General features: G+C 45.5%; 1 protein-coding gene across 1 annotated transcript in view; it reads left to right on the top strand.

Annotated features, from left to right (window-relative positions):
- The first annotated feature begins 7,409 nt into the window (after positions 1-7,409).
- PRPF8 (pre-mRNA processing factor 8) overlaps positions 7,410-17,470 on the top strand; it is a 33,163-nt gene continuing 23,102 nt past the window's right edge. Inside the window, exons 1-22 of the mRNA XM_040455493.1 lie at positions 7,410-7,512; positions 7,703-7,813; positions 8,310-8,478; positions 10,108-10,272; positions 10,351-10,569; positions 10,697-10,909; positions 11,036-11,161; positions 11,242-11,347; positions 12,249-12,439; positions 12,569-12,688; positions 12,779-12,968; positions 13,104-13,223; positions 13,333-13,467; positions 13,825-13,954; positions 14,345-14,541; positions 15,062-15,268; positions 15,393-15,556; positions 15,709-15,835; positions 15,970-16,162; positions 16,438-16,625; positions 16,791-17,029; positions 17,264-17,410. Of these exons, the coding sequence (XP_040311427.1) occupies positions 7,714-7,813; positions 8,310-8,478; positions 10,108-10,272; positions 10,351-10,569; positions 10,697-10,909; positions 11,036-11,161; positions 11,242-11,347; positions 12,249-12,439; positions 12,569-12,688; positions 12,779-12,968; positions 13,104-13,223; positions 13,333-13,467; positions 13,825-13,954; positions 14,345-14,541; positions 15,062-15,268; positions 15,393-15,556; positions 15,709-15,835; positions 15,970-16,162; positions 16,438-16,625; positions 16,791-17,029; positions 17,264-17,410 (3,446 nt within the window). The 5' untranslated portion in view covers positions 7,410-7,512; positions 7,703-7,713. The remainder of the gene's footprint in view (positions 7,513-7,702; positions 7,814-8,309; positions 8,479-10,107; positions 10,273-10,350; positions 10,570-10,696; positions 10,910-11,035; positions 11,162-11,241; positions 11,348-12,248; positions 12,440-12,568; positions 12,689-12,778; positions 12,969-13,103; positions 13,224-13,332; positions 13,468-13,824; positions 13,955-14,344; positions 14,542-15,061; positions 15,269-15,392; positions 15,557-15,708; positions 15,836-15,969; positions 16,163-16,437; positions 16,626-16,790; positions 17,030-17,263; positions 17,411-17,470) is intronic.

The following is a 17,470-nucleotide window of genomic DNA, read 5'->3' as shown; positions in this document are numbered from 1 at the left end:
AGAGAGGGAAACAGGTGCATTCTACAGCGGGTCATAAATCTCCAGAAGATACTTTTTTGGGAGACTATCTTAAATGTCTGAATATTTGGGAAGAGATTTAAAAACTAATGAGGAGCCAGGGGAAACATTGCGAGAATCTATAGAAAATTGAGCAAATGCATCTGTCAATTATAGACAAAATGAACAGTTGCTTAGGAAAGGAAATGCAATCACAGTTTATTACATGAATGAGCCGCAGATCCATGGGTACCATTTGCATAGGCAGGCACAATAACGTTTTCTTGTTTGGTGGGTTTTATTTTTATTTTGTTTCGTTTTGTTTTACATTAAAACCTTGTGTAAATTACTGATGATAGACACACAAATGGCAGCTGGAGGTGAGTGCAGTAAACGGGGGGATAGGAGAGGTAATAACTTACAGGGAAGGTTCAGGGGAGGTATAGATTCCCCCCTATTTTTCTGAGTCCCAGTATCTTCATCTGTGCAATGGAATGACAGTAATAGGATTATCATGAGAATTAAATGAATTGACATGTGCAGTGTGCTTAGACAAGGGTCTAACACAGACTACATGCTATGTAGTGCTATTGATATTGCATGCACAATTACATAAGCTTGCTTGTTAATGTTGCCAAAATTATAATATAAGCAGGCGGGGAGAATGAGGTAGTGGGAAGGGCATACATATGTATGGGAGGCTAGGGGGAGTTGGATCTCCATTTTCTACAGTGGGAAGTGAGTGGATTATCTCTAAAAGCAAAAAGTCAAGTGGCTCAGTTGGTTGAGCAACCGATTCTTAGTTTTGGCTCAAGTCATGATCTCAGGGTTGTGGGATCAAGCCCTGCTTTGGGATCTGCGTTGGGTGTTAAGATTCTCTTAAGATTCTCTCTCCCTTTCCCTCTGCCCCTCCCCCTACGGGTGCATGCACGTGCTCTCTCTCTCTCTCTCTCTCTAAAAAAATAAAATAAAATTGGGACACCTGGGTGGCTCAGTTGGTTAGGTGTGTGACTTTGGCTCAGGTCATGATCTCACGGTGCATGAGTTTCAGCCCCACATCAGACTCTCTGGTGCAAAGCCTGCTTTGGATCCTCTGTCCCCTGTCTCTGCTGCTTCCCCACTGGTTCTCTCTATGTCAAAATAAATTTAAAAACTTAAAACAATTTTTTTTTTTTTGAGAGAGAGATAGAGACTGAGCTGAAGAGGAGCAGAGAGAGAGGGAGACACAGAATCCGAAGCAGGCTCCAGGCTCTGAGCCGTCAGCACAGAGCCTGACCCGGGGCTCGAACTCACTAGTCATGAAATCATGACCTGAGCCAAAGTCAGATGCTTAACCAACTGAGCCACCCAGGCGCCCCTCAAAATGATTAAATAGACTTAAAAAAAATAAAAGCAAAAAGTCAAAAAGTAGCAATACACACTTGTTTGGAGATATGAGAATAAATGCCAAATTAATCAGCTAAAATTGATAGCTGGGAAAGGAGAAATGGGCAGGGGAAGCATAGGCAGCTGTTCTTTGTCACAGATTCTATGAGACTATATAACTTTGTAAAAACTGAAACTACAAACATTCATCGTATAACTAGCTGTTTAATATCCGCAGGCAAGCTCTGAGCAGGCACGGCCTGGGTCTGGTTGGCTGTCTTCTGTACCCTGGCACCCTGGCAAGGCCAGCACCTGGAGGTGTGTATTCAACTTTTGTAGAAATAAATCTTTAAGGGCAGGTATGCTTTGGAAAGACTTACTGGATTGAATAGGAGTTTGGACAAGATGATCTCTGATGTCTCTGCCAGTTCTATGATTTTAATCTACCTTGCCTCTTACCTCAGTTTCTCTCTCTCTCTTTTTTAAACGCTTATTTATTTTTGAGACAAAGAGAGACAGAGCATGAACAGGGAAGGGTCAGGGAGAGAGGGAAACACAGAATCCGAAGCAGGCTCCAGGCTCTGAGCTGTCAGCACAGAGCCCGACGCGGGGCTCGAACTCACAGACCGCGAGATCATGACCTGAGCCGAAGTCAGACGCTTAACCAACTGAGCCACCCAGGAGCCCCTTATTTCTGTTTTTCTTAACCCTCTTGCTACAGTCCAAATTCTTGTCTTTCTTTTATGCCCAAATTTTCAAATGAATGGTTGATACCCATTGTCTCCGTAGGAACCTCCTTGGCAACCAGCAACCTTATTGTCCCATAATTCTTCTGAAACTGCTCTCCGAGGTCCGAGAATTCTTTCTTGCCAAGATCGTGACTTTTCTTAGTCTTCCTCTACTTGCATCATCTAACATGGTAGAGGGCTTCCTTTTCTTGAAGCTCTTCCTTCCTGTGGGCCTCTCCCAAATTTTCCACCTATTACTTCCCCAGATTTTTCTGGCATCCTCCTGTTCCAGACTGTGTGTCCAGGCTTTCTCATCTGCTTTTCTGTTATTCTTTTCATGGCTTTACTATCTATCAGCTTTGGTCTGTCGATTGAACCTCTGGTCTGAGCTCCTAGACTTCACACTTGTGTATTTCTAGCCAGAGGACTCCTTCATTTATATGACCCACAGTCACCTTCAAGTCCAGTTTTAAACTCCTTAAATAATGAGGAGATTGGTTTGGCTGCAATGAATGGGTCCATAATAATGGCAGCCAATATTGTCCCTTCAGATCTGTTCCCGGCTTTGTCACTTTGCTACTCAACTGAGCTCCACCAGACTAACTCAAGCTGTGTTTGACCGGTGAAGAGAACTTAAGAGAAGTTCTTAATTCTTTAAGTCTTAAAGTTTCTTCATTTGTAAATTATTTCTTTTTTTAAATATTTTATTTTTATTTTTTAATGTTTTTAGAAATAGAATTTCGTGATTCATCAATTACATGTAAGGATGTACCCTGTGTTCATCCCAACAAGCATCCTCCTAGTGCCTCTTGCCCACTTAATGTAAATTACTTAATTTGCACAAATGTTTTCCAGCTTTAAAAGAAAAAGCTTGGAAAACATTGGCAAATAGATAGAATCATTGGTAAAAAGTCAAAGTGCTGCCTGAGCTCTGGAATTCAAGACCAGCTACAATTTAGCCCAAATTTTCCCATCCAACAGTATGCTTCTTGGCTTGACCATAGAAGTTGATGTAGCAGTATGGTCAAGAACATAAGCCTCCTGGGCACCTGGCTGGTTCAGTCGGTAGAGCGTGCAACTCTTAATCTCAGGGTCGTGAGTTTGAGCCCCAAGTTGGGGGTAGAGTTTACTTAAAAAACAAACAAACAAACAAAAAGCCTATAAGCTCTGGATCCAGTCGCTTAGGGTGAGACGGAGGCTTCATTATTTACTCTCTGTGGGGACATTATTTACTGTCTGTGAGCAAGTTGTCAGTTTCTTTATCTAGAAATGAGGCTAATAAGAGTAACTACCCTGTTGGATTATTGTGACAATCAGGTGAACTAATGCATATAAAGTTGTTAGAACCTACACATACTTCATGTAATTAGCCATGTAACCCAAGACAGATTACTCGACCATTCTGAGCTTGGGTTTCTCATCATTAAAATAGGGATAATAATAACATCTATCTTGTAAGGTTGTTTTGAGGATTAAAGTCGCTTATTTATTTATTAACTTAAAAAATAATGTTAGGCTCACATGAAATTTGCAAAAATAGCACAGAGAGCGCATAAAGAGAAACATATAGATCAATGGAATAAAACTGAGAGTCAAGGAACGAACAAATGGTCAACTGATTTTTGTCAAGGGAGCCAAGACAATTCAAAGGGGAAAGAATAGTCTTTTTAACAAATGGTCCTGGGACAACTGGATATCCACATGCAAAAGAATGCATTTGGACTCCTATCTCTCACCACACGTAAAAATTAACTCGGTGACTCAGTGTGAATCGTAGACCTACATGTAAGAGCTAAAACTATACAACTCTTAGGAAAAAACATAGGAGTTCATGTTTGTGAGTTGGATTAGGCAATACTTTCTTTCATTTTTTTTTTCAATATTATTCAGGTTGTTTTAGGTTTATTTAGAGAGCGAGAGAGCACGCACGTGAGCTCACATATACCTGTGTGAGAGCATGCACTGGAGGGGGGAGGGGCAGAGAGAGAGGGACAGAGAGAATCCTAAGCAGGCTCTGTGGAGTGAGACAATGTGCTGTCAGTGAGGAGCCCAACTCAGAGCTTGAACTCCTGAATCGTGAGATCATGACATGAACCAAAATCAAGAGTCTGATGTTTAACTGACTGGGCCACACATGTGCCCCTAATTAGGCAATAATTTCTCCAAGATTTGATGGCAAAATCATAAGCAATAGAAGATTTGATAAGTTGAACTTTATCCAAATTAAAAACCTTTGTTCTTAGGGGCGCCTGGGTGGCGCAGTCGGTTAAGCGTCCGACTTCAGCCGGGTCACAATCTCACAGTCCGTGAGTTCGAGCCCCGCGTCAGGCTCTGGGCTGATGGCTCAGAGCCTGGAGCATGTTTCCGATTCTGTGTCTCCCTCTCTCTCTCTGCCCCTCCCCCGTTCATGCTCTGTCTCTCTCTGTCCCCAAAAAAATAAATAAACGTTGAAAAAAAAATTTTTTAAAACCTTTGTTCTTCAAAGAACACCATGAAGAAAATGAAAAGATAACCCTAAGAATGAAAGAAAATTTTTGCAAATCATGTAAAGGACTTATATCTAGGATAAAGAACTTCCAGAACACAATAATAAAAAGACAACGCAATTTCAATATGGGCAAAGGATCTGAATAGACATTTCGCCAGAGAAGATTTTGTATATATGTACGTGTATGTATAGGTATACATATGTGTGTGTATGTATGTATGTATGTGTATATTTTGAGGACGAACCTCAAAAACATGCTAAGTAAAAGAAGCCAGTCACAAAGGATCACTATTCTATGATACTAATGATGAGAAATGTCTAGATCAGGCAAAAAACTATAGACAGAAAATAAATTAGTGGTTGCCTAGGGCTGAGGGGTAGGAGGTAGGAGGAAATGGGCAGTGAGTGCTAATGGCTATGAGGTTTGTTTTGGGGATGATGAAAATGTTCTGGAACTAGATAGTAATGATAATTTCATGACTCTATAAATATGCCCAAAGTCACTGGATTGTACACTTTAAAAGAGGTGAACTTTATGGAATGCAAATTATATCTTAATAATGCTGTTTACAAATAGTACAGGGGCTCCTGGCTTGGTCCGTTGATGGAGAACATGACTCTTGATCTTGAGGTTATTAGTTTAAGCCCCAGTTGGATGTAGATTACGTAAAAGTAAAATCTTTTTTTTTTTTTTAAATAAAGAAATAGTACAGGGAATTCCCAGTAGCTTGCTACCTTTCACCCAGTAGCAAACTTCTTACATGACAATAGCAGAACAACTGAAACCAGAAGTTGACATTGGTACTAGTGACAAAACTATACACAATACTAGTGATAGGAAAAAATCTGTTACATGATGGCCGACAGGACTGATAAGGGAATTTCAGTCCCTGCCTGAAGACTTCCCTTCTGGGTTCTTCTTCCACCCTGCTTGCCTCAGGCTCCAAATTACTACTAAAGAGGAATGCAGAAGTAACAGACTGTAACTTGTCCCCTCTATTGATGTTCTGGGTTCAGACCTCTGGAGAATGATCTCCTCTGAACCCACCGGTGTAAAATAAACCTCCTGCCTTCTAAGCTCTCCAAGTGCCACTTGGTTCTTCTGTCAGGTGATCCAGACCAGGTTCCATAACACTTGGATATTACCAGGGTTTAGAACAGTACCTCCCACCCAACCTTATGCAGGTGGAAGGACTCCACAACAATGACAATGATGAACATAATAATGACGAGAGTGGAATTTCTACTGCTGCCAGATTGATTGGCTGTTTTCAGAGCATGCCATATTGGTTCCTCTTTTTTTTTTCTTATAAGTTTATTTGTTTATTTTGGGAGAGAGAGAGCGAGTGCACATTAGCTGGGGAGAGGCAGAGAGAATCGCAAGCAGGCAGAGCCTGATGTGGGTCTCAAACCCACAAACTGTGAGATCATGACCTGAGCCAAAGCCAAGAGCCAGATGCTTAACCGACTGAGCCACCAGGCACCCCTATTGGTTCCCCTTTCTAAACTTCAACTCTAGCAGTTTCCACCACCTGGGATTTCTTTCTCCTTCCTCTTTCTTTACCCCCATCAAATCCCTCACATCTACCCATTTCCATCAAATCTTTACTAATCTTTACTTGTCTGGACTCTCCTTTGCATTTTTCTCTAATCATTTCACCTTTGAGTCCTACATTTTCTTTTTCTTTTTTTTTAATTTTTTTTTTCAACGTTTATTTATTTTTGGAACAGAGAGAGACAGAGCATGAACGGGGGAGGGGCAGAGAGAGAGGGAGACACAGAATCAGAAACAGGCTCCAGTCTCCGAGCCATCAGCCCAGAGCCTGACGCAAGGCTCGAACTCACGGACCGCAAGATCGTGACCTGGCTGAAGTCGGACGCTTAACCGACTGCGCCACCCAGGCGCCCCTTGATTCCTACATTTTCAACCAGTTTGAGAGGTTGTATGGGTTACAATTCCTCTGCATACTCCACAGTAGACTGTGTGAGTTCAAACAAACTTACCTGTTGACTAAGTCAGATTTAAGGTTGTTAGGATGCAATAAGAGAGATAGAAAGTGAAACCAGGATGGCAGGAGATGGAGAGCAATCCAAGTAGCAAGACACAGGCAGAGCCTGAGGGAATCAAGAAGCATTTATGTCCAGTATATACTCCATGGTGTGATCATTGCCAGAGAGAGAGAAAGAGAGAGAGAGAGAGAGAGAGAGAGAGAGAGAGAAAAGAATGGAGAAGGAGGGGAAAGGTCACCCAGCAATGTTGATCTCCATGGCCTCTTTATTGTTCTAGGTGCATTGACTAACTCCTTGACTTCACTGGCAGGGTTAAAATGTCCTGCCCCTGAACTCCCATCACATTGCATTGCAAGATCCTGGGTCCTTTGGCCGCTACCCTGTGAGTTCCATGAGGTTGGCTTCCCCTCCCCCCTGCTGTTTCCAACCCCTGATACATATTGAGCACTCAATAGATGGCTTAGTGAACGAATGCATGCATGAACAAAAGAAGGATGGACTCCGAGCTAGCGGACCTCAAACCTATATTTATGAAACTAGACACAGTATAACGTGCAGATTGTTACAAATTTATTTTTCAAAACTAAGGTCTGTCGTAGTCTGATGGACCCCAATCGCAGATTAAAGTCTAGATCCATCTACCCCAGGTCCCAAAAGCAGCCCGAAAAAGGAGGGGGGCGGGGCTTGCGCCTACCTGACCCCACCCTCTTGCGTTTTAATATTTCCGCCTATGGACCGCCCCCTCTGGTCCTATGTGCTACTCTAATTGGTGAGCTCTCTAATCCGTCTGGGCACTTGGGCGCCTATTGGATCGACTGCTGAACGAGAGTTGCGTACTTCCCGGCGTTGGGAACGCACAGCGGACGTAGGCTTGCCGCCATTGTGCTGCGAAGAGAGCGGCTACCTGTGTGGGGGCCTTTGGGGGTTCGTGGCGGGCTTTAAGGGCTGTGTTGCGGGAGGTGTGAGGGGGTCGGGCTGAAAGGCTTGAGGGTTGGGCTGGGCCGGGCTGGGCATACTTTGAGCAAGGAGGAACTGCAGGTCGGGGGTGTTGACGCGTTCCTGCTGGGCCCGGGCCCTATTGCTCGATACAGTTTTAATTTCTCTGCCCCCCCAGATCCTCCGGGAATGGCCGGAGTATTTCCTTACCGAGGGCCGGGTAACCCGGTGCCCGGCCCTCTAGCCCCGTTGCCAGACTACATGTCGGAGGAGAAGCTGCAGGAGAAAGGTGAATGAAGAACGCGTGCGGGACCGGCGCCTGCGGGCCGGGAGGCTTAGGGCGGGTGTGCGCGTGCGCGCAGCGGGTTTGCTTCTTTTCCCCGTTTTGTTAAGTCGGCATGAGGTGTCAGCTCACTTATAAGCCCATTTATTTTTTAATCTAATAGGGTAGTTAAAGGTATCTGTTATTTACAGGCACTGATCCAATGGGGAAACAATTGCAATGGAAAAAAAAAAGCCCTACTCTGATAAGGGTTAAGTTGCAATGAGTGAGGTAGACAATAAAAAACTTAAACATGTGTAACAAGAATGTCAGACAGTCATAAATGTGATGAAGGAGATAAAGGAAAAAATAAAGCAGAGGGAGGTAAGAGAATTAGCAAGGAGTGCATCTACTGTATGCCCACCCCTTCCTCATACATCCAGACAGGAGCTTACCCTGGGGCAAGAAGTGGGGATGATTAGGCTGAGGGTGTGTAGATCTTTAAACCGAGTTGTCTTTGTAGCCCGAAAATGGCAGCAATTACAGGCCAAGCGCTATGCAGAAAAGCGGAAGTTTGGATTTGTGGATGCTCAGAAGGAAGACATGCCCCCAGAACACGTTAGGAAGATCATTCGAGACCATGGAGACATGACCAACAGGAAGTTCCGCCATGACAAAAGGGTCTACTTGGGGTAAGGAACCTCTTGGAATTATTTCATTTACAATTTGGCCCCTCTCCTTTGTTCCTGTCCCATAGGTTGTAGTCCTGGATAGCAGCTCTCATTTGGGGACAGGAATCCTCAATGACAGCCCATCTTGGTGGTTATAAGCAAAGGGAGAAAACTAGGATTGTGATAATTTTCAGATCTTGCAGTTATTCTCTTAAAAAACATTTTTTTCCACGGGGCGCCTGGGTGGCGCAGTCGGTTAAGCGTCCGACTTCAGCCAGGTCACGATCTCGCGGTCTGTGAGTTCGAGCCCCACGTCGGGCTCTGGGCTGATGGCTCAGAGCCTGGAGCCTGTTTCCGATTCTGTGTCTCCCTCTCTCTCTGCCCCTCCCCCGTTCATGCTCTGTCTCTCTCTGTCCCAAAAGTAAATAAACGTTGAAAAAAAAAAAAATAAAAAAAAAAAAACAAAACATTTTTTTTCTTAACATTTATTTATTTTTGAGACAGAGAAAGAGCATGAACGGGGGGGGGGGGGGTCAGAGAAAGAGGGAGACACAGAATCTGAAACAGGCTCCAGGCTCTGAGACGCGGGGCTCAAACCCACAGACCGCGAGATCATGACCTGAGCCGAAGTCGGACGCTTAACCGACTGAGCCACCCAGGCGCCCCTTGCAGTTATTCCCTTGATTGCCCTGATTTCTTTTCTTGATCTGCCTCTAATTCATCCTGTTGAAGCTATGTTAAGATGTCCCTATCTTTGAAGGGGTTGAAACCCAGAACAGGACACTTCATTCTTATTGTTAGTAACTCCTCAGTGACCAGAATCCTGAAGTTCAGGATATTTAACTCCTGAAGCCTCTATACTCTTGTTTTTCTCTGCTCCCAAGCTGAGTAAATACAGGTATAAGTGCCTTAGCAAATCTCCTTTCTATTTGGACACAAAAATGTTAGCCACTTAATGGTCTAAGGTGGCCATCTAAAAAAAAGAGGGCCGTATGTTTTGGTTATAAAAAGTATTTTTTGAGAACTGTGCTAGGAATAGAGCAGTGAATAGGATGTAATGGCCTTTCTGGATCTTATAGTCTAGTGGCATGGCCAATATGAGACAGATGGTTACAATAAAGTATGACAGATATTTTATTATTTTTTTAAGATGAATAATTTTACTTAATATTGGTTTCTTTTATTTATGTTTTTAATTTGGGAGCAATAGACTGCAAGTGGAGGAAAGGGGTAGAGAGAGAGAGAATCTCAGCACAGAGCCTGACATGGGGCTCAATCCAATGACCCTAGGATCATGATCTGAGCTGAAATCAAGAGTTGGACGCTCAACTGAGACACTCAGGCGCCTCTTATTATTATTTATGGGAAGGTACAGAGAACGTAGAATGTGTGACAGCCCGAAAACGATCTCAAGAGGAAAAGAAACCCAATACTGTAGGACTGTGAAGTTGAAGAGGAAGAGTGGCACAATTGGAGAGGAGGAGGCAGGGCTCCTAGTCAAGGAAGGCCTGTGTGCTAAGTTTGGGAGTTTCGACTGTAAGGCAGGCTTTTCTGTGGAATGCTGTACTCTGATAGCATGTGGCTTCTCTGCATGGCACAGGTAGCAGAACACCTTGTCACTTACAATCGTCTTTCTCCCTAATGTTGCAGTGCCCTAAAGTATATGCCCCATGCAGTACTGAAACTCCTGGAGAACATGCCTATGCCTTGGGAGCAGATTCGAGATGTGCCTGTGCTGTACCACATCACTGGAGCCATTTCTTTTGTCAATGAGATTCCCTGGGTCATTGAGCCTGTCTACATCTCCCAGTGGGGGTAAGAAGGGCTGGAATGGGGGGAGGGTGGTTTGGGGACAGTGAACAGAAACCATAGTATGACATTTTTGGCTTCTAGGTCAATGTGGATTATGATGCGCCGTGAAAAAAGAGACAGGAGGCATTTCAAGAGGATGCGTTTCCCCCCTTTTGATGATGAAGAGCCACCTTTGGATTATGCTGACAACATCCTAGATGTTGAGCCACTGGAGGCCATTCAGCTAGAGCTGGACCCTGAAGAGGATGCCCCTGTATTGGATTGGTTCTATGACCACCAGCCACTGAGGGACAGCCGGAAGTGAGTGATGGTTAAGTTACTGCTCCTGTGAGAGTTTTGGAATTCCAGGAGTCCTGGGAGAGCAATAGGTAGAATGGCTTGGCTAGCTGGTATACCTAACTGACAGAGGCCTGTCTTTTTTTCCTAGGTATGTGAATGGCTCCACTTACCAGCGCTGGCAGTTCACACTGCCCATGATGTCCACTCTCTATCGCCTGGCCAATCAGCTCCTGACAGACTTAGTAGATGACAACTATTTCTATCTGTTTGATTTGAAGGCCTTCTTTACCTCCAAGGCACTCAATATGGCCATTCCTGGAGGCCCCAAATTTGAACCTCTTGTTCGAGACATCAACCTCCAGTAAGTTGAAGAGAGTGGGGATTTTAGGTACTTTGGGTTGAATAAGATCTAATCTTGATCCTTGAGAAACGTTTGTAGTTTCCAAATTCCCCAGCTGGTCTGCTCATCTTTGATTTTGTACCCTAGGGATGAAGACTGGAATGAATTCAATGATATTAACAAGATCATCATCCGGCAGCCTATCCGCACTGAATACAAGATTGCTTTCCCTTATCTGTACAATAATCTTCCACACCATGTCCACCTCACCTGGTGAGAGCTAGAATACATGTTGGGGAAAAGAGAAGGCTGGAGAGTCAGGAGAACTTGAGCTGATTGTTCTTCCATTTTAGGTACCATACTCCTAACGTTGTGTTCATCAAAACTGAGGATCCTGATCTGCCAGCTTTCTACTTTGATCCTTTAATCAACCCAATTTCTCATAGGCACTCTGTCAAGGTGAGAAGAAGGAACATTTGACCTTCGTTCTTGCAAGAGAAATTTCATGACTGTGGCTTAAGTGTTACTAGATGGAAATCAGCTAGAGGGAGACGTGTTTGTCATCTGCTTTAGTGTTCCCCTTGAGCTTGAAGCTAATTGGACACTTTGGCACTTGGCTCAAACGAAGTTATTGGTGTTTAATTTGTGTTTCTGTGATTGGGGCTTTCTGTATAGTCTGTTCTGGTCCGTTTGCATTATGGCTTTTTTTGGAATCCTTTTATTAAGATAGAGTTCACGTATCATGTAACTCACCTATTTAAAGTGTACAGTTCAGTGGTTTTTAGTGTATTCTGAGTAGTTCAGCCATCTGTACAGGCAATTTTAGGACATTTTTATCATCCCAGAAATTCCTGCACCATTAGTAGTCACTCTATTTCTGTTGAACCTCCCTTGCCTAGGCAACTACTAATCTTTCTGTAGATTTGCCTATTCTGGAGATTTCATATAAATGGAATCTTTCAGTGTGTGATCTTTTGTGATTGACCTTTTATACTTGAAATAATGTTTTTGATGTTTACCCATGTTCCATAGTGTTCTTAACAGACCTCCTTCCCCCGGCTCAGGTTTTGGAGCTTGGGCAGGAGGTGATTGCATTGTGTAAGGTACTGGGGCTCCTTGGGAGGCCCTTGGTGATGAGCCATTTGGGGTGTGAGGAGTGATGCTTGCTTTCCTGATTGGCCCTGGCTTGTTCTCTGCTCCCTTGGCCCCCTTTGCCCTGGCTCTTTAGGGCTTTTCTTGTCTGGCAGCCTAGTTTCCATGGCAGATGTAGCCACTGTGCTTGGCCCCAGAGAGTTTTCTTCTCATCCCAATTCTCTTCCGAGTTCAGTGGGAGCTGAACTCTTGGGGATTCTCGTTTCAGAGCCAGGAACCGTTGCCTGATGATGATGAGGAGTTTGAGCTCCCAGAGTTTGTGGAGCCCTTCCTGAAGGACACACCCCTCTACACAGACAATACAGCCAATGGCATTGCTCTCCTCTGGGCCCCACGGCCCTTCAACCTACGCTCTGGTCGCACCCGCCGGGCCCTGGATATTCCCCTTGTCAAGAACTGGTAAGATTTCTATCTGGGGGGATGGTAATGAATGTATTGGAGAGAACACTACAACTGGGTGGGATTGCAGCCTTTACCAGAGGGACTGGAAGGAGAGATGGGCTAACTCTGCTTGGCTTGTTTTCCCAGGTATCGAGAGCATTGTCCTGCTGGGCAGCCTGTGAAAGTGAGAGTCTCCTACCAGAAACTGCTTAAGTACTATGTGCTGAATGCCCTGAAGCACCGGCCCCCTAAAGCCCAAAAGAAGAGGTAAGGTGCCTGAGGGTCATTTCTCAGACTTCTTTTGTTCCAAACATAATCAGGAGCTAACTCTCACTCTCCCTCTTATTCCCACCCCAGATACCTGTTCCGTTCCTTCAAAGCCACCAAATTCTTTCAGTCCACAAAGCTGGACTGGGTGGAGGTGGGGCTACAGGTTTGCCGCCAGGGCTACAACATGCTCAACCTTCTCATTCACCGTAAAAACCTCAACTATCTGCACCTGGATTACAACTTCAATCTTAAGCCTGTCAAGACCCTCACCACCAAGGTGTCTGCATTTCACCTTAAGGGTCTTCTGGGTTTGAGGGATGTTACTCGTTTTGCTCTGTCCTCTGGGGAAGGAGTACATCTAGTTTGGACCATTGCTAATTAATGTTTTTTGTATTTTTGGTATCTTCTCCAGGAAAGAAAGAAATCTCGTTTTGGGAATGCTTTCCATCTCTGTCGAGAAGTTCTGCGTTTAACTAAGCTGGTGGTAGACAGTCATGTGCAGTATCGTTTGGGCAATGTGGATGCCTTCCAGGTGAGGCTAGGTATCCTTGATCCCTGCCCCAGGGGGGAAGCTGAGTGAAGCCTGATCTCATCATGGAACTGACTCTAGCTTAAAGCCTGATGGGGTAATTGTGTTGCAGCTGGCAGATGGGTTGCAGTATATCTTTGCCCATGTGGGGCAGCTGACGGGCATGTACCGCTACAAGTACAAGCTGATGCGGCAGATTCGCATGTGCAAGGACCTGAAACATCTCATCTATTACCGCTTCAACACGGTGGGACCCTGCCCTCATGCACGCACTTTCTCCAATCCATTTTAATTTTTATGTCTAGTCAGGGCTTTTTCCAGGGACCTGTTTGGAGAGAGGTCTTAAGTATGTCCTTACTTGCCCTCACTGTGTTTACTTTAACACTTCCCCTAAAAGCCCACCTTTAAATAGGGAATTTCAGTTATTGGTTTGTACCTTAGAATTTCTCACCTATTCTATTTTAGATGTTGAAGTCCAGGAGTTTTGCCTCTTTTCCTTTTATTGTCTTTGATATGTTTCCCATGACCCTACCTGTGCCCAGCTTTCAGTTGCTCTCTAAAAGAATTGCTAACTTACTTTCTTGATTTCTGCTTGGGGCCACAGGGCCCTGTAGGGAAGGGCCCTGGCTGTGGCTTCTGGGCTGCAGGCTGGCGGGTCTGGCTGTTTTTCATGCGTGGCATCACCCCTTTGTTGGAGCGGTGGCTAGGCAACCTCCTGGCCCGACAGTTTGAAGGTGAGTGGTTTTCTCTATGTCCAACATTTTTTTTTTAATCCCTTCAAGGGTAGATCATATGTTCCCATCATGTCCCCTCCCCTTGTTTGAGACTGAGAATTCCTTTCTGCTGGATTGCCTCTAAGTCCCACTCTTCAGTGATTCTGACCTGGCACTGTGTTTCTTGAGCTTCTCTCCGGGGCATTGAGGCTATCTTGGATTTGTAGGATGGAAATTTCTCAGAAGCATTGTTGTGACTATCTGAGGTAGCTTGTCATTTTTGCATGTGCTGGGTGTGTGGACACTTTGTTTATACTTGTTGATTTCAGTGTACCCATGGTTAATGAGGGGACATGATGGTAGAGACTCACTGAGAGCAATGAATCTTGCCTTTAATCAATTCACTTCTAGGCCGACACTCTAAGGGGGTGGCAAAGACTGTAACAAAGCAGCGAGTGGAGTCACATTTTGATCTTGAGCTTCGGGCAGCTGTGATGCATGACATTCTGGACATGATGCCTGAGGGAATTAAACAGAACAAGGCGCGAACGATTCTGCAGCACCTCAGTGAAGCCTGGCGCTGCTGGAAGGCCAACATTCCCTGGAAGGTGGGTGTCACCCCAACTCTGAGAAGGCAGGAACATCATTTTCCTAGGGTTAGGGTTACTGCTCCCGGGGACACCTGGTGAGCTCAATTGATTGAGCATCCGACTCTTGATTTCAGCTCCGGTCATGAACCAGGGTTGTGGGATGGAGCCCTGCATTGGGCTTCTCTCTCCCTCTTCCACTCTCTGTCTGTCTGTCTCTTTCTCTCTCTTAAAAGAAAAAAAAAACTTTGGGGGGGGGCGGTGCCTGGGTTGCTTAGTTGGTTGAGTGTCTGACATCAGCTTAGGTCATGATCTCACAGTCTGTGTGTTCAAGTCCTGCTTCAGGCTCTGTGCTGACAGCTCAGAGCCTGGAGCCTGCTTCAGTTTCTGTGTCTTCCCTTCTCTTTGCCACTCCCCCCCTCACACTCTTTCTGTCTCAGAAATAAATAAATGTTAAAAAAAAAAAGATTATCATTCTCAGACTCCCTTTGGGAGCTATGTGGCTCCTGTCACTTTCTCACTGTGCCTTTTGCACTTTCAGGTACCTGGGCTGCCAACACCCATAGAGAATATGATCCTTCGATATGTGAAGGCCAAGGCTGATTGGTGGACTAACACTGCCCACTACAACCGAGAACGGATCCGCCGTGGAGCCACTGTGGACAAGACTGTTTGCAAAAAGAACCTGGGCCGCCTCACTCGGCTCTACCTGAAGGCAGAACAGGAGCGGCAGCACAACTACCTGAAGGTTGGGCAGCTTAGGCTGGGCTGGGTGTGGGGAGTGGGCAGGAGAATAGACCGCAGAATTGGGACTATGCCTTGTCCCGTGGGGATTAGGCTACACTGGGGGGCTAATTATGTCTCCTTTGCAGGATGGGCCGTACATCACAGCAGAGGAGGCGGTGGCAGTGTATACCACCACTGTGCACTGGCTGGAGAGCCGGAGGTTCTCACCCATCCCGTTCCCCCCACTCTCCTACAAGCATGATACCAAGTTGCTCATCTTGGCCTTGGAGCGGCTCAAAGAAGCTTACAGGTAAAGAGTAGAGAGTGGATTCCTTTGGGAAGGTGAGAGCGGGAAGGACAGCATCATTGTCACAGTCTAAAGAAAGAAGGTTTAGCTTCCATGGTTTCTGGTTTTGGTTTCCTTCTTGGTTTTTCCATTCATCTTTCCTGTTTCCTTATCAGTGTGAAGTCTCGGTTAAACCAGTCTCAGAGGGAGGAGCTAGGTCTGATCGAGCAAGCCTATGACAACCCCCATGAGGCATTGTCCCGCATCAAACGTCATCTCCTCACTCAGAGAGCCTTTAAAGAAGTGAGTAAGATGCCCCCCCCCCCCGCCAAGTTGTCTATTGCTATTCGTTCATGGCACCAAGAGTAGTGGGTTGCTACCAAGAGTAGTAGTAAGTGATTGGTGGATCCGTGTAAGCCAGCTTCCCTGTTCTGCAGGTGGGCATTGAGTTCATGGATCTCTATAGCCACTTGGTGCCGGTTTATGATGTGGAGCCACTGGAGAAGATCACTGACGCCTACCTGGACCAGTACCTGTGGTATGAAGCTGACAAGCGCCGCCTTTTCCCACCGTGGATCAAGCCTGCTGACACAGAACCACCCCCTCTGCTTGTTTACAAGTGGTGCCAAGGTAAAGTTTTTCTGGGTTTGCCCTTGGGAATTGAGGTGAGTTGGGTTGATTTGAGGTGAATTGAGTTCTACATTAAAGTTCTCATCCAGGTGGTGTAGCTGACTCTTGCTGCGTAGTGCCAAGGAAATAGTATTGACGTGAAACTGAGCAACACTGGCACTCCTATCAGTCCACACGTGTGAATGGAGGGCAGTGTGATGAGGTTATGGACTGTGGTAGCTACTACGGGATGGGAATTTCTAACCTGCTGGACACCTGTCTTGACTACTTCTCAGGCATCAATAATCTGCAGGATGTGTGGGAGACAAGTGAGGGTGAGTGCAATGTCATGCTGGAATCACGCTTTGAAAAGATGTATGAAAAGATCGACTTGACCCTGCTTAATAGGCTGCTGCGACTCATCGTAGACCACAACATAGCCGACTACATGACTGCCAAGAACAACGTGGTCATCAACTATAAGGTATGTCTTAGGGGCAGGGTAGCAAGGAATTGGGGAAGGGGTGTGTCTGGCTCCCTGAGTTAGGATTTGCTGAAGGGAGGACAAAAGAGGATAAGCCCCCAGAGAGGCTTCAGACATGGCCTTGGGTTAAGAATTGCCAAGAGTTTGTAAATCTTTTCTTTCTAGGACATGAACCATACAAATTCTTACGGGATCATCAGAGGCCTGCAGTTTGCCTCATTCATTGTGCAGTACTATGGCCTGGTGATGGATTTGCTTGTGTTGGGATTACATCGGGCCAGTGAGATGGCTGGGCCCCCTCAGATGCCAAATGACTTTCTCAGTTTCCAGGATATAGCCACCGAGGCTGCCCACCCCATCCGTCTCTTCTGCAGATACATTGATCGCATACATATTTTCTTCAGGTGAGGACCTTGCCTGGAGTCTTATCTTTGCAGGGCATCAAGACATATGCCCAGCCTCTGGACACAGCTTTTGTTCCTTAGTTGAGGAACTAAGGTTCTTGCTGCTGGATCGGGGCTCTAAAATGGAATGAAGTCCCATGAGTAGGATGGGGGTTGGAGGTGGGTTCTACAAAGCTGTAGGTCTCATGAGGTTCCAGTTTATTTGGGTCTCAGCCACACATCTCGCTGGTATAGGTTCACAGCAGATGAGGCTCGGGACCTGATCCAGCGTTACCTGACAGAGCATCCTGATCCCAACAATGAAAATATCGTTGGCTATAATAACAAGAAGTGCTGGCCCCGAGATGCCCGCATGCGCCTCATGAAGCACGATGTCAACTTGTGAGTTTAAATTGGGGGCTGTGGAAGCTGGAAGGACATTGGTCTGAGGGACCCAGAAAA

Source organism: Herpailurus yagouaroundi, unplaced genomic scaffold, assembly GCF_014898765.1.
Source record: "Herpailurus yagouaroundi ecotype Mexico unplaced genomic scaffold, PumYag 215, whole genome shotgun sequence".
Lineage (NCBI taxonomy): Eukaryota > Metazoa > Chordata > Mammalia > Carnivora > Felidae > Herpailurus > Herpailurus yagouaroundi.
Note: the sequence above shows the minus strand (reverse complement) of the source record. Positions and strands in the feature narration are given on the sequence as shown.